The sequence below is a fragment of the Salmo salar genome, chromosome ssa21 (genome assembly GCF_905237065.1).
Source record: "Salmo salar chromosome ssa21, Ssal_v3.1, whole genome shotgun sequence".
Lineage (NCBI taxonomy): Eukaryota > Metazoa > Chordata > Actinopteri > Salmoniformes > Salmonidae > Salmo > Salmo salar.
In genome coordinates, this window is record NC_059462.1 from 14,532,263 (window position 1) to 14,549,386 (window position 17,124).

Sequence of the window (17,124 nt, forward strand, 5' to 3'; positions counted from 1 at the left end):
AACGTATCAGTTTTTGATGTTGATTTTGTCCCTTTGTTCTCGTAAGAGGCACACGTTGATTTCATTAACTACTTAGGATCATATGTCAGAGGGAGATCTAAGGACACAGAATAGCCTGTATCCTAACTCTTACTCTCTACCTTTAAGCCCAGGCAGTCTGCCCTTTAGATAATAATAGAACTCTGCATGCCTCAGAAATCCATCCCCTTCAAAAGTTAGGCCGAATGGCAATCAAGCTTAGAGCAAAGTTAAGTATCTAGGAGTAGCATCCCCTCCATCAGTTAATGTTAGTGTGGATCCACCTGGCTCTGAGCTAGGCTACAGTACAAAGGGATGTGTGGAATACAGTGATTGTAAAAATGTGCAGCCCATTTTCTTCTGAGTGCCGGTCTTGTTGTAATCGCCGGCCGTGTCCAATGAGTTGATTGGATCAGTGTAATAAGAATCATGTGCGTTCGTATACATTCATAATGTGCTTCTCTGAGACAATATCCTGTTATTGTGCCATAACATAATCATAACATTGGAATGAGGTTAACTGAATTCATTACCTTGTCAATAGGCAATCTTTTGAAACATCTTAATAACACTTGGCTGCACTAGTATGGACAACACAGCAAAGTTTATGAATAGCCTACTGCCAGTGCAATTTTTCCTCATTTCATGTACCTCTATACCAAGTTCTCCATTAAATTGTAAAAAGGGGGCATGGTACCATGGAAATACAGTCTATACAGTCTATACAGTGTCTTCGTAAAGTATTCAGACCCCTTGACTTTTTCCACATTGTGTTGCGTTTTTTAAATGTTATTTATTTATCCTTTATTTAGCTTGGCAAGTCAGTTATGAACAAAGTCTTATTTACAATGACAGCCTAGGAACAGTGGGTTAACTGCCTTGTTCACGGACACAACGACAGATTTTTACCTTGTCAGCTCGGGGATTCAATCTAGCAACCTTTCAGTTACTGGCCCAATGCTCTAACCTTTAGGCTATCTGCCGCCAAGTGCTATTCCAAATTCCATTGCATTACAGCCTTATTCTAAAATTGATTAAATAAATACAAATCCTCAGTAATCTAAACAGAATACCCCATAATGACAAAGTGAAAACAGGTTTTTAGAAATGTTTGCAAATGTATTAAAAATAAAAACAGAAATACGTAAGTATTCAGATCCTTCTCTATTAGACTCAAAATTGATCATTGATCATCCATGAGATGTTTTTACAACTTGATTGGAGTCCACCTGTGGTAAATTCCATTGATTAGACATTATTTGGAAAGGCACACACGTCTATATAAGGTCTCACGGTTGACAGTGCATGTCAGAGCAAAAACCAAGCCATGAGTTTGAAGGAATTGGCCGTAGCGCTCTGAGACAGCATTGTGTCAAGGCGTAGATCTGGGGAAGGGTTCCAAAACATTTCTGCAGCATTGAAGGTACCCAAGAACAAAATTCTTAAATGGAAGAAGTTTGGAGCCACCAAGACTCTTCCTAGACTTGGCCGCCCGGCCAAACTGAGCAATCGGGGGAGAAGGACCAAGAACCTAATTGTCACTCTGACAGAGCTCTAGAGTTCCTCTGTGGAGTTGGGAGAACCTTCCAGAAGGACAACCCTCTCTGCAGCTGAACGGAGCAAAGTACAGAGAGATCCTTGATGAAAACCTTCTCCAGAGCGCTAAGGACCTCAGACTGGGGCGAAAATTCACCTTCCAACAGGACAAGGACCCTAAGCACACAGCGAAGACAATGTGGGAGTGGCTTCGGGACAAGCCTCTGAATGTCCTTGAGTGGCCCAGCCAGAGCCCGGACTTGAACCCGATCGAACATTTCTGGAGAGACTTGAAAATAGCTGTGCAGCAGCACTCCCCATCCAACCTGACAGAGCTTGAGAGGATCTGCAGAGAGAAATAGGAGAAACTCCCCAAATACAGTTGTGCCAAGCTTGTAGAGTCATAATCAAGAAGACTCGAGGCTGTCATGGCTGCCAAAGGTGCAAAGTACTGACTATAGCATCTGAATAGTTATGTAAATGTGATATTTCAGTTTTGGTTTTTAATACAAATGCAAACATTTCTAAAAATCAGTTTTTGCTTGTCGTTATGGGGTATTGTGTGTAGATTGATGATGGGGGAAAAAAAACGATTTAATACATTTTAGAATGAGGCTGTAACGTAACTAAATGTGGAAAAAGTCAAGGGGTCTGAATACTTTCCCGAATGCACTGTAAGTCAACAGGTTACATACATAGGCCAAAGTAAATATCATTAGAGAGTGAAGACCGAACCAGTATTGAGTGTACACTGTGTGGGGTTAACAGCCAGAAGTCTGTTGGTTTGGCCCTTACAATATCAGGAAGGCATTCCTCATTTCCTTTTAGTTAAACTAGGGCTTGTTTATTGTTCCTGCAGAGATGAGCAGTAAGCTCCCACACAGCAGCAGGCCTAGAGGTTGGAGAAGGGAGGAAGGGAGGGAGTCTAGGCCCATAGAGATGGAAGGCAGGCATCCTCCGTAATGTTCTCCCACTCTAGTGAAACCTGCTGCTCCGAATCACACTGCACAATATGGGACCAAGAGTAGTTTACCATAGTACTGCACTCTACTGTGGTGCTGTGAATCACAACAGTAGAGCTACAGTGCATTCAGAAAGTATTCAGACCCCTTCCCCTTTTCCACATTTTGTTACGTTACAGCCTTAATCTAAATTGATTACATATTTTTCCTCATCAATCTACACACTATACCCCATAATGAAAAAGCAAAAACAGTTTTTGGGAAAAAAAAAGAAATGTAAATATCACATTTACATAAGTATTCAGACCCTTTACTCAGTAATTTGTTGAAGCACCTTTGGCAGCGATTACAGCCTCGAGAGCTTGCCTGACAGAGCTTGAGAGGATCTGCAGAGAAGAATGGGAGAAACTCCCCAAATACAGGTGTGCTAAGCTTGTAGCGTCATACCTAAGAAAACTCGAGGCTGTAATCGCTGCCAAAGGTGCTTCAACAAAGTACTGAGTAAAGGGTCTGAATACTTATGTAAATAAGGTATTTCTGTTATTTATTTTTAATTAATTAGCTAAAACAAAAAATTACTGTTTTCACTTTGTCATTATTGGGTATTCTGTGTAGATTGATGAGGGAAAAAAAATATTGAATCCATTTCAGAATAAGGCTGTAACGTAATTTTGGGGGGAAAAAGTTAACCTGTTGGGGCTAGGGGGCAGTATTGACAATTTCGGAAAGAATATGTGCCCATATTAAACTGCCTCCTACTCAAACTCAGTGTATCTATAAAATGGTGTAAAATAGTCATATGTTTGAGAAATTGAAGTTATAACATTTATGAGGTATTTGTATTTCGCGCCACGTGATTCCACTGGCTGTTGACTAGCTTGCGTCCCACCTTGCCCAGGGAGGTTAAGGGGTCTGAATACTTTATGAATGCACTGTAATTGGAACCCTGTCCCTTACTCCATTTGATGCTTTGTGTGTGGAAGGTGGTGGACTGTGTGATCGGCTTAGGCTATTAGAGGTTGGAAGTATTAGGCATCTTAAACATGCCCTTCCTGTTCACAGTTCTACAGCTGCACTATCGAGAACATCCTGACCCGTTGCATTACCGCCTGGTATAGCAACTGCTCGGCATCCAACCGTAAGGCGCTACAGATGGTAGTGCATACGGCCCAGTACATCACTGGGGCCAAGCTTCCTGCCATCCAGGACCTACAGTTGAAATCGGAGTCATTAAAACTAGTTTTTCAACCACCCCACAAATATCTTGTTAACAAACTATAGTTTTGGCATGTTGGTTAGGACATCTACTTTGTGCATGACACAAGTAATTTTTCCAACAATTGTTTACAGACGGATTACTTCACTTATAATTCACTGTATCACAATTCCAGTGGGTCAGAAGTTTACATACACTAAGTTGACTGTGCCTTTAAACAGCTTGGACAATTCCAGAAAATGATGTCATTGCTTTAGAAGCTTCTGATAGGCTAACTGACATCATTTGAGTCAATTAGAGGTGTACCTGTGGATGTATTTCAAGGCCTACCTTCAAACTCAGTGCCTGTTTGCGTGACACCATGGGAAAATCAAAAGAAATCAGCCAAGACCTCAGAAAAAAATGGTGGACCTCCACAAGTTTGGTACATCCTTGGGAGCAATTTCCAAACGCCTGAAGGTACCACATTCATCTGTACAAACAATAATACGCAAGTATAAACACCTTGGGACCATGCAGCCGTCATCTTTCGGATGGGACGTTAAACGGGTGTCCTGACTCGCTGAGGTCATTAAAGATCCCATTGCACTTATCGTAAGAGTAGGGGTGTTAACCCCGGTGTCCTGGCTTAATTCCCAATCTGGCCCTCATACCATCACGGCCACCTAATCATCCCCAGCTTACAATTGGCTCATTCATCCCCCTCCTATCCCCTGAAACTATTCCCCAGGTCGTTGCTGTAAATGACAATGTGTTCTCAGTCAACTTACCTGGTAAAATAACGGTAAAATAAATAAATAAAATAAATGCCGCTGAGGAAGGAGATGCGTTCCGTCTCCTAGAGATGAACGTACTTTGGTGCAAAAAGTGCAAATCACTCCCAGAACAACAGCGAAGGACCTTGTGAAGAAATATCTATATCCACAGTAAAACGAGTCCTATATCGACATAACCTGAAAGGCCGCTCAGCAAGGAAGAAGCCACTGCTCCAAAACCGCCATAAAAAAGCCTGACTACGGTTTGCAACTGCACATGGGGACAATGTGCAGTTGTCCTCTGGTCTGATGAAACAAAAATAGAACTGTTTGCCATAATGACCATCGTTATGTTTGGAGGAAAAAGGGGGATGCTTGCAAGCCAAAGAACACCATCCCAACCGTGAAGCACGGGGTTGGCAGCATCATGTTGTGGGGGTGCTTTGCTGCAGGAGGGACTGGTGCACTTCACAAAATAGATGGCATCATGAGGATGGAAAATTATGTGGATATATTGAAGCAACATCTTAAGACATCAGTCAGGAAGTTAAAGCTTGGTCGCAAATGGGTCTTCCAAATGGACAATGACCCCAAGCATACTTCCAAAGTTGTGGCAAAATGGCTTAAGGACAACAAAGTCAAGGTATTGGAGTGGCCCTCACAAAGCCCTGACCTCAATCCTATAGAACATTTGTGGGCAGAACTGAAAAAGTGTGTGCGAGCAAGGAGGCCTACAAACCTGACTCAGTTACACCAGCTCTGTCAGGAGGAATGGGTCAAAATTCACCCAACTTATTGTGGGATGCTTATGGAAGGCTACCTGAAACGTTTGACACAAGTTAAACAATTTAAAGGCAATGCTACCAAATACTAATTGAGTGTATGTAAACTTCTGACCCACTGGGTTGTGATGAAAGAAATAAATAAAAGCTGAAATAAATCATTCTCTCTCCTATTATTCTGACATTTCACATTCTTAAAATAAAGTGGTGATCCTAACTGACCTAAGACAGGGAATTTTTGCATTAAATGTCAAGAATTGTGAAAAACTGAGTTTAAATGTATTTGGCAAATGTATGTAAATGTGTGTAAACTTCCGACTTCAACTGTATATACTAGGCGGTGTCAGAAGAAGGCCCAAAAAATGGTCAAAGACTCCGGTCACCCAATTCATAGATTGTTCTCTCTGCTACCGCATGGCAAGCGGTACCGGAGCACCAGGCCTAGGTCCATAAGGCTCCTTAACAGCTTCTACCCCCAAACCATAAGACTGCTGAACAATTAATCAAATGGCCACCCAGAATATTTACATTGACACACCCCCCCCTCAACTTTGTTTTTACACTGCTGCTACTGCTGTTTGTTATCTATGCATAGTCGCTTTACCCCTACCTACATGTACAAATTACCTCTACTAACCTGTACCCCCGCACACTGACTCGGTACCATAACCCCTTGTATATACAGTGGGGGAAAAAAGTATTTAGTCAGCCACCAATTGTGCAAGTTCTCCCACTTAAAAAGATGAGAGAGGCCTGTAATTTTCATCATAGGTACACGTCAACTATGACAGACAAAATGAGAAAAAAAATCCAGAAAATCACATTGTAGGATTTTTAATGAATTTATTTGCAAATTATGATGGAAAATAAGTATTTGGTCACCTACAAACAAGCAAGATTTCTGGCTCTCACAGACCTGTAACTTCTTCTTTGAGACGCTCCTCTGTCCTCCACTCATTACCTGTATTAATGGCACCTATTTGAACTTGTTATCAGTATAAAAGACACCTGTCCACAACCTCAAACAGTCACACTCCAAACTCCACTATGGCCAAGACCAAAGAGCTGTCAAAGGACACCAGAAACAAAATTGTAGACCTGCACCAGGCTGGGAAGACTGAATCTGCAATAGGTAAGCAGCTTGGTTTGAAGAAATCAACTGTGGGAGCAATTATTAGGAAATGGAAGACATACAAGACCAATGATAATCTCCCTTGATCTGGGGCTCCACGCAAGATCTTTGACCCTTGGGGTCAAAATGATCACAAGAACGGTGAGCAAAAATCCCAGAAACACACGGGGGGACCTAGTGAATGACCTGCAGAGAGCTGGGACCAAAGTAACAAAGCCTACCATCAATAACACACTATGCCGCCAGGGACTCAAATCCTGCAGTACCAGACGTGTCCCCCTGCTTAAGCCAGTACATGTCCAGGCCCATCTGAAGTTTGCTAGAGAGCATTTGGATGATCCAGAAGAGGATTGGGAGAATGTCATATGGTCAGATGAAACCAAAATATAACTTTTTGGTAAAAACTCAACTCGTCGTGTTTGGAGGACAAAGAATGCTGAGTTGCATCCAAAGAACACCATACCTACTGTGAAGCATGGGGGTGGAAACATCATGCTTTGGGGCTGTTTTTCTGCAAAGGGACCAGGACGACTGCTCCGTGTAAAAGAAAGAATGAATGGGGCCATATATCGTGAGATTTTGAGTGAAAACCTCTTTCCATCAGCAAGGGCATTGAAGATGAAACGTGGCTGGGTCTTTCAGCATGACAATGATCCCAAACACACCGCCCGGGCAACGAAGGAGTGGCTTCATAAGAAGCATTTCAAGGTCCTGGAGTGGCCAAGCCAGTCTCCAGATCTCAAACCCATAGAAAATCTTTGGAGGGAGTTGAAAGTCTGTGTTGCCCAGCGACAGCCCCAAAACATCACTGCTCTAGAGGAGATCTGCATGGCGGAATGGGCCAAAATACCAGCAACAGTGTGTGAAAACCTTGTGAAGACTTACAGAAAACGTTTGACCTGTGTCATTGCCAACAAAGGGTATATAACAAAGTATTGAGATAGACTTTTGTTATTGACCAAATACTTATTTTCCACCATAATTTGCAAATAAATTCATTAAAAATCCTACAATGTGATTTTCTGGATTTTTTTTCTCATTTTGTCTGTCATAGTTGAAGTGTACCTATGATGAAAATTACAGGCCTCTCTCATCTTTTTAAGTGGGAGAACTTGCACAATTGGTGGCTGACTAAATACTTTTTTCCCCCACTGTAGCCTAGTTATTGTTATTTTATTGTATTACTTTTTATTAAAAAATGTACTTTAGTTTATTTAGTAAATATTTTCTTAACTCTATTTCTTGAACTGCATTGTTGGTTAAGAGCTTGTAAGTAAGCGTTTCACAGTAAGGTCTACGCCTATTGTATTCGGGGTGCATGTGACAAAAACATTTGATTTGATCAGAACAGATAGTTGAAATCTGATCACATTGATTTAGTAATCTAATTTGGTGGATGGTTTTATTTGATATATTTAGTGTGGAGACTCAAGGACAGGGTGTGCTATTATCAACCCTGAAGCAATTAGGGTTAAGTGCCTTGCTCAAGGGCACATCGACAGATTTTTCACCATGATCGGGGATTTGAATAAGCGACCTTTCGGGGACTGGCCCAAAGCTCGAACCACAAGGCTACCTGCTGCCCTAAACATGGGTAACGCACCAGGAATAATGACCTAGCTAGAGAAAGCGTTGTCTGTGGACAGTCAGCACACAGACAGACATGGAAACAGATCTGTCTGAAAAAGTGTGACTCTGCAAAGTGCCCCAATGCATCAGGATGACTGTAGTCCTTTGTGACGAATCTCCTGACTGAAGCACTAATCCACTCTTTTGTAGCACCATTATTAGTGGTCTTCCTGTCTTGCAAAAGGGGGATAGAAATGCCACAAGTTAACAATTGCTGAAAATTGCAGAGGACGTACCATAGGACTGAGTGGAATGTTTCCCATTCTCTCTCTCTCTCTCTCTCTCTCTCTCTCTCTCTCTCTCTCTCTCTCTCTCTCTCTCTCTCTCTCTCTCTCTCTCTCTCTCTCTCTGACTATCTATCTGTCTTTGTGAATTATGGATTAAGTCGTCAAAGCACAGTTGTCGGCACTTACACGGTTACATGCACAAATGCGATTATTGTGGATAGTCAGGTTAATATGATAGTTCAGTTAAAACGTTTACATTCTTTGCAAGAAGAACGATTTCCCTAATAAGCCTATTTTCATGGACACATCTGAAATCAAGCTACGATGGGATGTTCTACCACAGTGACCATGTTACTTTTTGTTACTTGGCCTTCTGCCATAATCAGTTCAATATTGAATTATTAGTGTACATGTCAACGTCCTCAATGTGTTGACAGTTCACTGAGGCTCTCATATGTGTCACTATTTAGGTTTCAAGATTCGATTTCTGATGTTTGATGACGAAACATCTTTAGTAGATGCAGGCTTTGTCTTTGTTTACATACACTGAGTATTCCTAATATTGAGTTGCACCCCCCCTTTTGCCCTCAGAACAGCTTCAATTTGTCAGGGCATGGACTCTGGAAGGTGTCGAAAGCGTTCCACAGGGATGCTGGCTCATGTTGACTCCAATGCTTCCCACAGTTGTGTCAAGTTGGCTGGATGTCCTTTGGGTGGTGGACCATTTTTGATACACACAGAAACGTTTGATCGTGAAAAACCCAGCAGCGTTACAGTTCTTGACACAAACCGGTGCACCTGGTACCTAGTACCATACTCCATTCAAAGGCACTTCAATATTTTGTCTTGTCCATTCTCCCTCTGAATAATAAACATACACAGTCCATGTCTCAATTGTCTCAAGGTTTAAAAATCCTTCTTTTACCTGTCTCCTCCTCTTCATCTCGGGGGCTCCCGAGTGGCGCAGTGGTCTAGGTGCTTGAGGTGTCACTACAGACAGTAGAGGTTGACTGATTAATCGGCATGGCTGACTAATTAGGGCCGATTTCAAGTTTTCATAACAATCTGTAATCAGCATTTTTGGACGCCGATTAGGGCCGATTACATTGCACTCCACGAGGAGACTGCATGGCAGGCTGACCACCTGTTACGTGAGTGCAGCAAGGAGCCAAGGTAAGTTGCTAGCTAACATTAAACTTATCTTATAAAAACAATCAATCTTAACATAATCACTAGTTAACTACACATGGTTGATGATATTACTAGTTTATCTAGCTTGTCCTGCATTGCAAATAATCAATGCGGTGCCTGTTAATTTATCATCGAATCACAGCCTACTTCGCCAAACGGGTGATGATTTAACAAAACGCATTCGCGAAAAAAATCACTGTCGTTGCACCAATGTACCTAACCATAAACATCAATGCCTTTCTTAAAATCAATACTCAAGTATATTGTTTTTAACCTGCATATTTAGTTAAAAAAAATTAATGTTAGCAGGCAATATTAACTAGGTAGATCGTGTCACTACGCTTGCGTTCTGTGCAAGCAGAGTCAGGGTATTACAGCAGTTTGGGCCGCCTGGCTCGTTCCGAACTGTGTGAAGACCATTTCTTCCAAACAAAGACCATAATTAATTTGCCAGAATTTTACATAATTATGACATAACATTGAAAGTTGTGCAATGTAACAGCAATATTTAGACTTAGGGATGCCACCCGTTCGATAAAATACGGAACGGTTCCGTATTTCACTGAAAGAATAAACGTTTTGTTTTCTAAATGATGGTTTCCGGATTTTACCATATTAATGACCTAAGGCTCGTATTTCTGTGTGTTTTATTATATTATAATTATGTCTATGATTTGATATTTGATAGAGCAGTCTGACTGAGCGGTGGTAGGCAGCAGCAGGCTCTTAAGCATTCATTCAAACAGCACTTTCCTGCGTTTGCCAGCAGCTCTTCATAATGCTTGAAGCACTGAGCTGTTTATGACTTCAAGCCTATCAACTCCCGAGATTAGGCTGGCAATACTATAGTCCCTATAAGAACATCCAATAGTCAAAGGTATATGAAATACAAATGGTATAGAGAGAAATAGTCCTATAATTCCTATAATAACTACAACCTAAAACTTCTTAACTGGGAATATTGAAGACTCATGTTCAAAGGAACCACCAGCTTTCATATGTTCTCATGTTCTGAGCAAGGAACTTAAACGTTAGCTTTTTTACATGGCACATATTGCACTTTTACTTCTCCAACATTTTGGTTTTGCATTATTTAAACCAAATTGAACATGTTTCATTATTTATTTGAGACTAAATAGATTTTTATTGATGTATTATATTAAGTAAAAATAAAAGTGTCCATTCAGTATTGTTGTAATTGTCATTATTACAAATATATATCAAAAAATCGTCCGATTAATCGGTATCGGCTTTTTTTTGTCCCCCCAATAAGCGGCATCGGTATCGGCGTCGAAAAATCATAATCGGCCGACCTCTAACAGACACCCTGGTTCAAATCCAGGCTGTATCACAACCGGCCGTGATTGGGAGTCCCAGCGTCATCTGGGTTTGGCCATTGGAGGCCGTCATTGTAAATAAGAACCCCCTTTCTACAGAGGGTTCTACATAGAACCCAAAAGGATTCTACCTCGAACCCAAAAGGGTTCTACCTGGAACCAAAAAGGGTTCTCCTCTGGGGACAGCTGAAGAAACCTTTTGGAACTCTTTTTTCTAAGAGTGTAGCTTTCCCCTGGTCAGTCTATGTCATGGAAAGAGCAGGTGTTCTTAATGTTTTGTATACTCAGTGTATAGGCCTAAACACATTACTGAACTGGAATAGAGTTCTAGAACTAGGGCTCTAGAGTCCTTACTGGAATAGAGCTTTAGAGAAAGTGTTTTTTAATACTGTACAGATCTATTTAGGCCAGCTACATTCTTTTCAGATCCACCGTGAACAGGTTTAGCTCTGGGCAGGTGAATGAAATGGCCCTAATGTAATCACAGCAGGAGATGTTTTCTAATGGCCTGTCTTGTAACATGTCATAAGCTGTTTTGCCAGACTGGGAGGTGAAGACTAGGGTTGCGTCCCAATTGTCACCCTATTCAGTGCAATTCTATTGACCAGGGCCCACATGGTATAGGGTGCAGTTTGGGACACAGTAGATTACAGCTGTCACTTTCATTTCAAGAGCCCATGTGCTTCTCAAGTTGTTTATGGTGCTGGGTGTGAGTTGGATGGGGGTGGTACGATTGTCTCCAAACAGGATGTGGTTAGCACAGACCTCCCTGTGCATTACTCTGGGTGGGGTCTAGCCTGTAAGTGATGGACCTTTATTAGTAATCAAGGGTCATGAATGAGTGTTTGAAGGTGAGTGCGCGCTCCCCTTGGCCTCACCAATCCTTTGTCTCTGGTATTGGTGATCTGGCCTTGTCCATTTTGTTCGTCTAGACAGATTTAAGCAAATCCCAGTGTATGCCTACCCAATATGATTTCAGATGGACAATGCAGTCCCATTGTGCCCTGGGAAAAAAAATATTGAATGAAAAGGATTATTTATTATGTCTGTTGTGAAGGACCCTAGGAAGAGTAGGCCTAGCTGTAGCTTCAGTAACAGCTAATGGGGATCCTAATAAAAACTAGATACTCATCCACCCCCATCAGTCAGTCAAAAGAGGGCCAGTGCACACCACCTCATCTGAGGGCTTGGATCAAAGCGTCTCGGTAGACCTCTCCATGCTAATGAAAAACAATCGTTTTTTCCTCCACAGCTCCAGGAGCCAGTGGAGGTCTTAGTGGAGCTTACAACTAAGGGCCCACATTCTGGGTCCTTGTAGCCTGTGTCCTGTGTGCGAAAAGACACCCTTAATTGGCAGGGCCTCCGTTCCCTGTCTCCATGGTGAATAATGTGCTGGTTCTATAAGTAGAGTGCCAAATTCAGCAGCATGTATTCAGCTATTAGGAAGTGAAGAGTGAAGGAAAGCAATTTATGAGGTGTTGACAATAATCATGGTTGCTAATAGTTTGGGCTCTAATTTGGGCTGCATTGCATTGTGTATCAGGTGAGAAAATGGTCAACCAGAAAATGGCCAACCAGAACAGTAGGCTAACATTCCTGTTAGTTACTCAGTAATAGATGTTTGTATAGCATAACAAAAATGCAACTCACCAAGGCCTTTGTACCTAGCTAAATTAGGTCTACTTCAAGTTACCAGCATATGTGCCTCTTGACTCAAGATTCTAAAGAGTCAGCGAATATCCAAGCTTTAGAAATATTGTGAAAAGTGAGCGTGAAGGCCCAAGTTCAGCCACGTAGCATCAATTAGATGTGGAATGTGGAGAATCTGGCAGATTGTTTTCCTGCATAGCAAGAGAGCAGACCTTGTCCGTTCTGTTTAAATATTAGAGCATTCTTTCCCCGGCCGGCCCTCTAGAGATGACCTGCCGGCTTGGGAACGCTGTGGGAAAACTCCCAGCGGAGTGTCAGGAGAGGAGGGTATGAAATGCGGGTTGCGTTATCGTCAGCTTGTAAAGTTTCTGTTGACTCACTCACTCACTCACTCTCTGCCTGTCCTGCTCTCGAAATGGTTGTGTTTTTGCAGGGGGAGAGTGAGAGGATTCCAAGAATCGGATCATGTTCAAGGCAGTGCTGAAGAAGAACAGAGACGGAGGGAAGGGGAGCAAGAAGGAGCCAGGTATGTGGAGTATGGTTGACTGCTGCAAGGTCACTTTGACCATTGTGAAACAACATGTTACCCTCAGGCTGCCTTCACACACAGACCTGCCGCAACTTGTCTCCATTATTTAGATGTTTTAATGGGCATCTATTAATTGTTTAGTCCTACTTTTTATACAGAATGACAAAGGATGTGATTGGAAGTTCGCTGGCGATATACAAAGGGTTTATCATAATAGGCTTACTGTACAATTAGATTTTAAAAAACAGATAAAAATACTCTTTATGGAACAGTGGGGACTGTGAAGCTGTAACGGCTTGTCTGTGGTGTGGAGGAAAGAAGCGCAGGAAGCAGCGAACACTGTGTGGTAATTTTAATAAACCACGTGTACAAAATAAAAGGTTTCCCAACAACAGGGAAAAACACAATCGACAAGCACAGTCGAACAAACCTCAGTCGACACACAGAAGGACAATCCCGCACAATAGAGAGCGGGCCAGCTGAACTAAATAGCCCTCTTAATTGACTAACTCAGGGCAGGTGAGACAACATAAAAAAAGGGAAAAACAAAAAGGGAATCGGTGGTAGCTAATAGGCCGGTGACGACGACCGCCGAGCGCCACCCGAGCAGGAGGGGGCGCCATCGTCGGTAGGAATCGTGACAGTACCCCCCTCCTGACGTGCGGCTCCTGCAGCGCGCCGACACCGGCCTCGAGGCCGACCCGGAGGACGAGGCGCAGGGCGATCCGGACGGAGGCGGTGGAACTCCTTCAACATGGATGGGTCCAAGACGTCCTCCGCCGGCACCCAGCACCTCTCCTCCGGACCGTACCCCTCCCAGTCCACGAGGTACTGCAGGCCCCCCGCCCGGCATCTCGAGTCCAGAATGGCCCTTACGCTGTACGCCGGGGACCCCCCGATGTCCAGGGGGGGTGGAGGGACCTCCGGTACCTCATCTTCTTGTAGGGGACCAGCCACCACCGGCCTGAGGAGAGACACATGAAACGAGGGGTTAATACGGTAATAGGAAGGGAGTTGCAACCGATAACACACCTCGTTTATCCTCCTCAGGACTTTGAAGGCCCCCACACACTGCGGCCCCAGCTTCCGGCAGGGCACGCGGAGGGACAGGTTCCGGGTCGAGAGCCAGACCCTGTCACCCGATGCGAACACCGGCGCCTCACTGCGGTGGCGGTCAGCACTCCTTTTCTGCCTAGCACTGGCCTCCTTCAGTGAGCCTCGGTCTGGCTCTGGTGCCATGGGGCCAGGACCGGCTGGTACCCTAACACACACTGGAAGGGTGACATGTTAGTAGAGGAGTGGCGAAGTGAGTTCTGGGCTAACTCTGCCCAGGGAATATACCTCGCCCACTCCCCTGGCCGGTCCCGGCAATACGACCTCAGGAACCTGCCCACCTCCTGGTTCACCCTCTCCGCCTGCCCATTGCTCTCGGGGTGATAACCGGAGGTTAAACTGACCGAGACCCCCAGCTGCTCCATAAACGCCTTCCAGACCCTGGATGTGAACTGGGAACCCCGATCAGAGACAATATCCTCCGGCACCCCGTAGTGCCGGAAGACGTGGGTAAATAGGGCCTCCGCAGTCTGCAGGGCCGTAGGGAGACCGGGCAAGGGGAGGAGACGGCAGGACTTAGAAAACCGATCCACAACCACCAGAATCGCAGTGTTCCCCTGAGAGGGGGAAGATCTGTCAGGAAGTCGATAGACAGGTGCGACCATGGCCGTTGCGGAACGGGGAGGGGCTGTAACTTCCCTCTCGGTAAATGCCTAGGAGCCTTACTCTGGGCACACACCGAACAGGAAGAGACATATGACCTCACGTCCTTAGCCAAGGTGGGCCACCAATACTTCCCCCTTAGACTCCGCACTGTCCTCTCTACACCAGGATGACCCGCCGCAGGTAGCGTGTGCGCCCACCGAATCAACCGATCGCGAACATCGAGCGGCACATACATGCGCCCCACGGGCACCTGCGCAGGCGCAGGTTCCAACACCAGTGCCCGCTCGATGTCCGCGTCCACCTCCCACACCACTGGTGCCACCAGCCTAGATGCTGGAATGATGGGAGTTGGATCGATGGGTCGGTCATCCGTGTCATACAGACGGGACAGCGCGTCGGCTTTAGTATTAAGGGAACCCGGTCTATATGAGATGGTGAACCTAAACAGGGCGAAGAACATGGCCCACCTTGCCTGACGTGGATTCAGTCTCCTCGCTGCCCGGATGTACTCCAGGTTTCGGTGGTCGGTCCAGATGAGAAAGGGGTGCTTAGCCCCCTCAAGCCAGTGTCGCCACACCCTCAAGGCTTTGACTACCGCTAGCAACTCCCTGTCCCCCACATCGTAGTTACGCTCCGCCGAACTGAGCTTCCCTGAGAAGAAAGCGCAGGGGCGGAGTTTCGGTGGCGCACCCGAGCGCTGTGATAGCACGGCACCCACCCCAGTCTCGGATGCGTCCACCTCTACTACGAACGCTAAAGACGGGTCCGGGTGCGCCAACACGGGCGCGTCGGTGAACAGTGTCTTCAACTTCTTGAAGGCTCCGTCCGCCTCCGTCGACCATCTCAAACGCGCCGGCCCCCCCTTCAGCAGTGAGGTAATGGGAGCCGCTACCTGGCCAAACCCCCGGATAAACCTCCGGTAGTAGTTGGCAAAGCCCAAGAACCGCTGCACTTCCTTCACCGTGGTTGGAGTCGGCCAATTACGCATGGCCTTAACGCGGTCACACGCCATCACCACCCCCGTGGTGGAAATGCGATAACCCAGAAAGGAGACGGCTCGTTTGAAAAACTCACACTTCTCAGCCTTAACGTATAGGTCATGCTCCAGCAGTCTACCAAGCACCTTGCGCACCAGGGACACATGCGCGGAGCGGGTGGCGGAATTTATCAGAATGTCATCGATATAGACAATCACGCCCTGCCCGTGCAGGTCCCTGAGAATCTCGTCAACAAAGGATTGAAAGACGGCTGGAGCATTTTTCAACCCATACGGCATGACGAGGTACTCATAATGGCCTGATGTGGTACTAAAGGCGGTTTTCCACCCATCTCCCTTCTTGATACGCACCAGGTTATACGCGCTCCTGAGATCCAATTTTGTGAAGAACTGTGCTCCGTGAAATGATTCCACCGCCGTAGCGATAAGAGGTAGTGGGTAACTAAACCCCACCGTGATCGCTTTTAGACCTCTATAATCAATGCACGGACGCAGACCTCCCTCCTTTTTCTTCACAAAAAAGAAACTCGAGGAAGCGGGTGAAATGGAGGGCCGAATGTACCCCTGTCCCAAGGATTCCGTGACGTATGTCTCCATAGCCGCCGTCTCCTCTTGTGACAAGGGGTACACGTGACTCCTGGGAAGCGCAGCGTTAACCTGGAGATCTATCGCACAATCCCCTTGTCGATGAGGTGGTAATTTAGTCGCTCTCTTTTTACAAAAAGCGATCGCCAAATCGGCGTATTCAGGGGGAATGCGCACGGTGGACACCTGGTCTGGACTCTCCACCGACGTGGCACCTATGGAAACTCCTAGACACCTCCCTGAACACTCCTCCGACCACCCCTGGAGAACCCCCTGTTTCCATGAAATGAGGGGATTGTGACCAGCCAGCCAGGGGACCCCCAGCACCACCGGAAACGCAGGTGAATCAATAAGAAAAAAGTTAATGCTTTTCTTATGATTCCCCAGCGTTACCATGTCCAGCGGCACCGTAGACTCCCTGACTAGCCCTGACCCTAGTGGTCGGCTATCTAAGGAGTGCACGGGGAAGGGGGGGATCTATCGGCACCCGTGGAATGCCCAGCTTAATGGCAAGTCCACGGTCCATAAAGTTCCCAGCTGCGCCTGAATCGACTAGCGCCCTATGCTGGGAAGAGGGAAAAAATTTTGAAAATGAAACAGGCAAAAATACATGACCAACAGGGGGTTCTGGGCGAGTCTGGTGCTGACTCACCTGAGGTGACCGAGAAGTGTTCTGCCTGCCTTCTCGACTCCCAGACTGGCTCCTCCAGCACCGGTCGGCCGTGTGTCCTCTCCGACCACAGCTGGTGCAGGAGGAGCCACCTCCTCCGGTGCCCCTTGGCACGGCCCCCCCTACCTCCATAGGAGCTCGGCCCGTCAGGCAGGAAACGAGGGCACTCACGCTCTCCTCTCCTGTAGG

The 17,124-nt window shown here is 45.5% G+C and overlaps 1 protein-coding gene across 7 annotated transcripts in view; it reads left to right on the top strand.

Moving 5' to 3' along the window:
• The window catches only part of LOC106581811 (protein TANC1), a 188,425-nt gene that overhangs the window by 20,991 nt on the left and 150,310 nt on the right, over positions 1–17,124 (top strand). For all 7 annotated transcript variants that reach the window (XM_014164166.2, XM_014164169.2, XM_045704457.1 and 4 more), the window contains exon 2: positions 12,869–12,961. In XM_014164166.2, coding sequence (XP_014019641.2) covers positions 12,901–12,961 — 61 coding nt within the window. In that variant the 5' untranslated portion in view covers positions 12,869–12,900. The remainder of the gene's footprint in view (positions 1–12,868; positions 12,962–17,124) is intronic.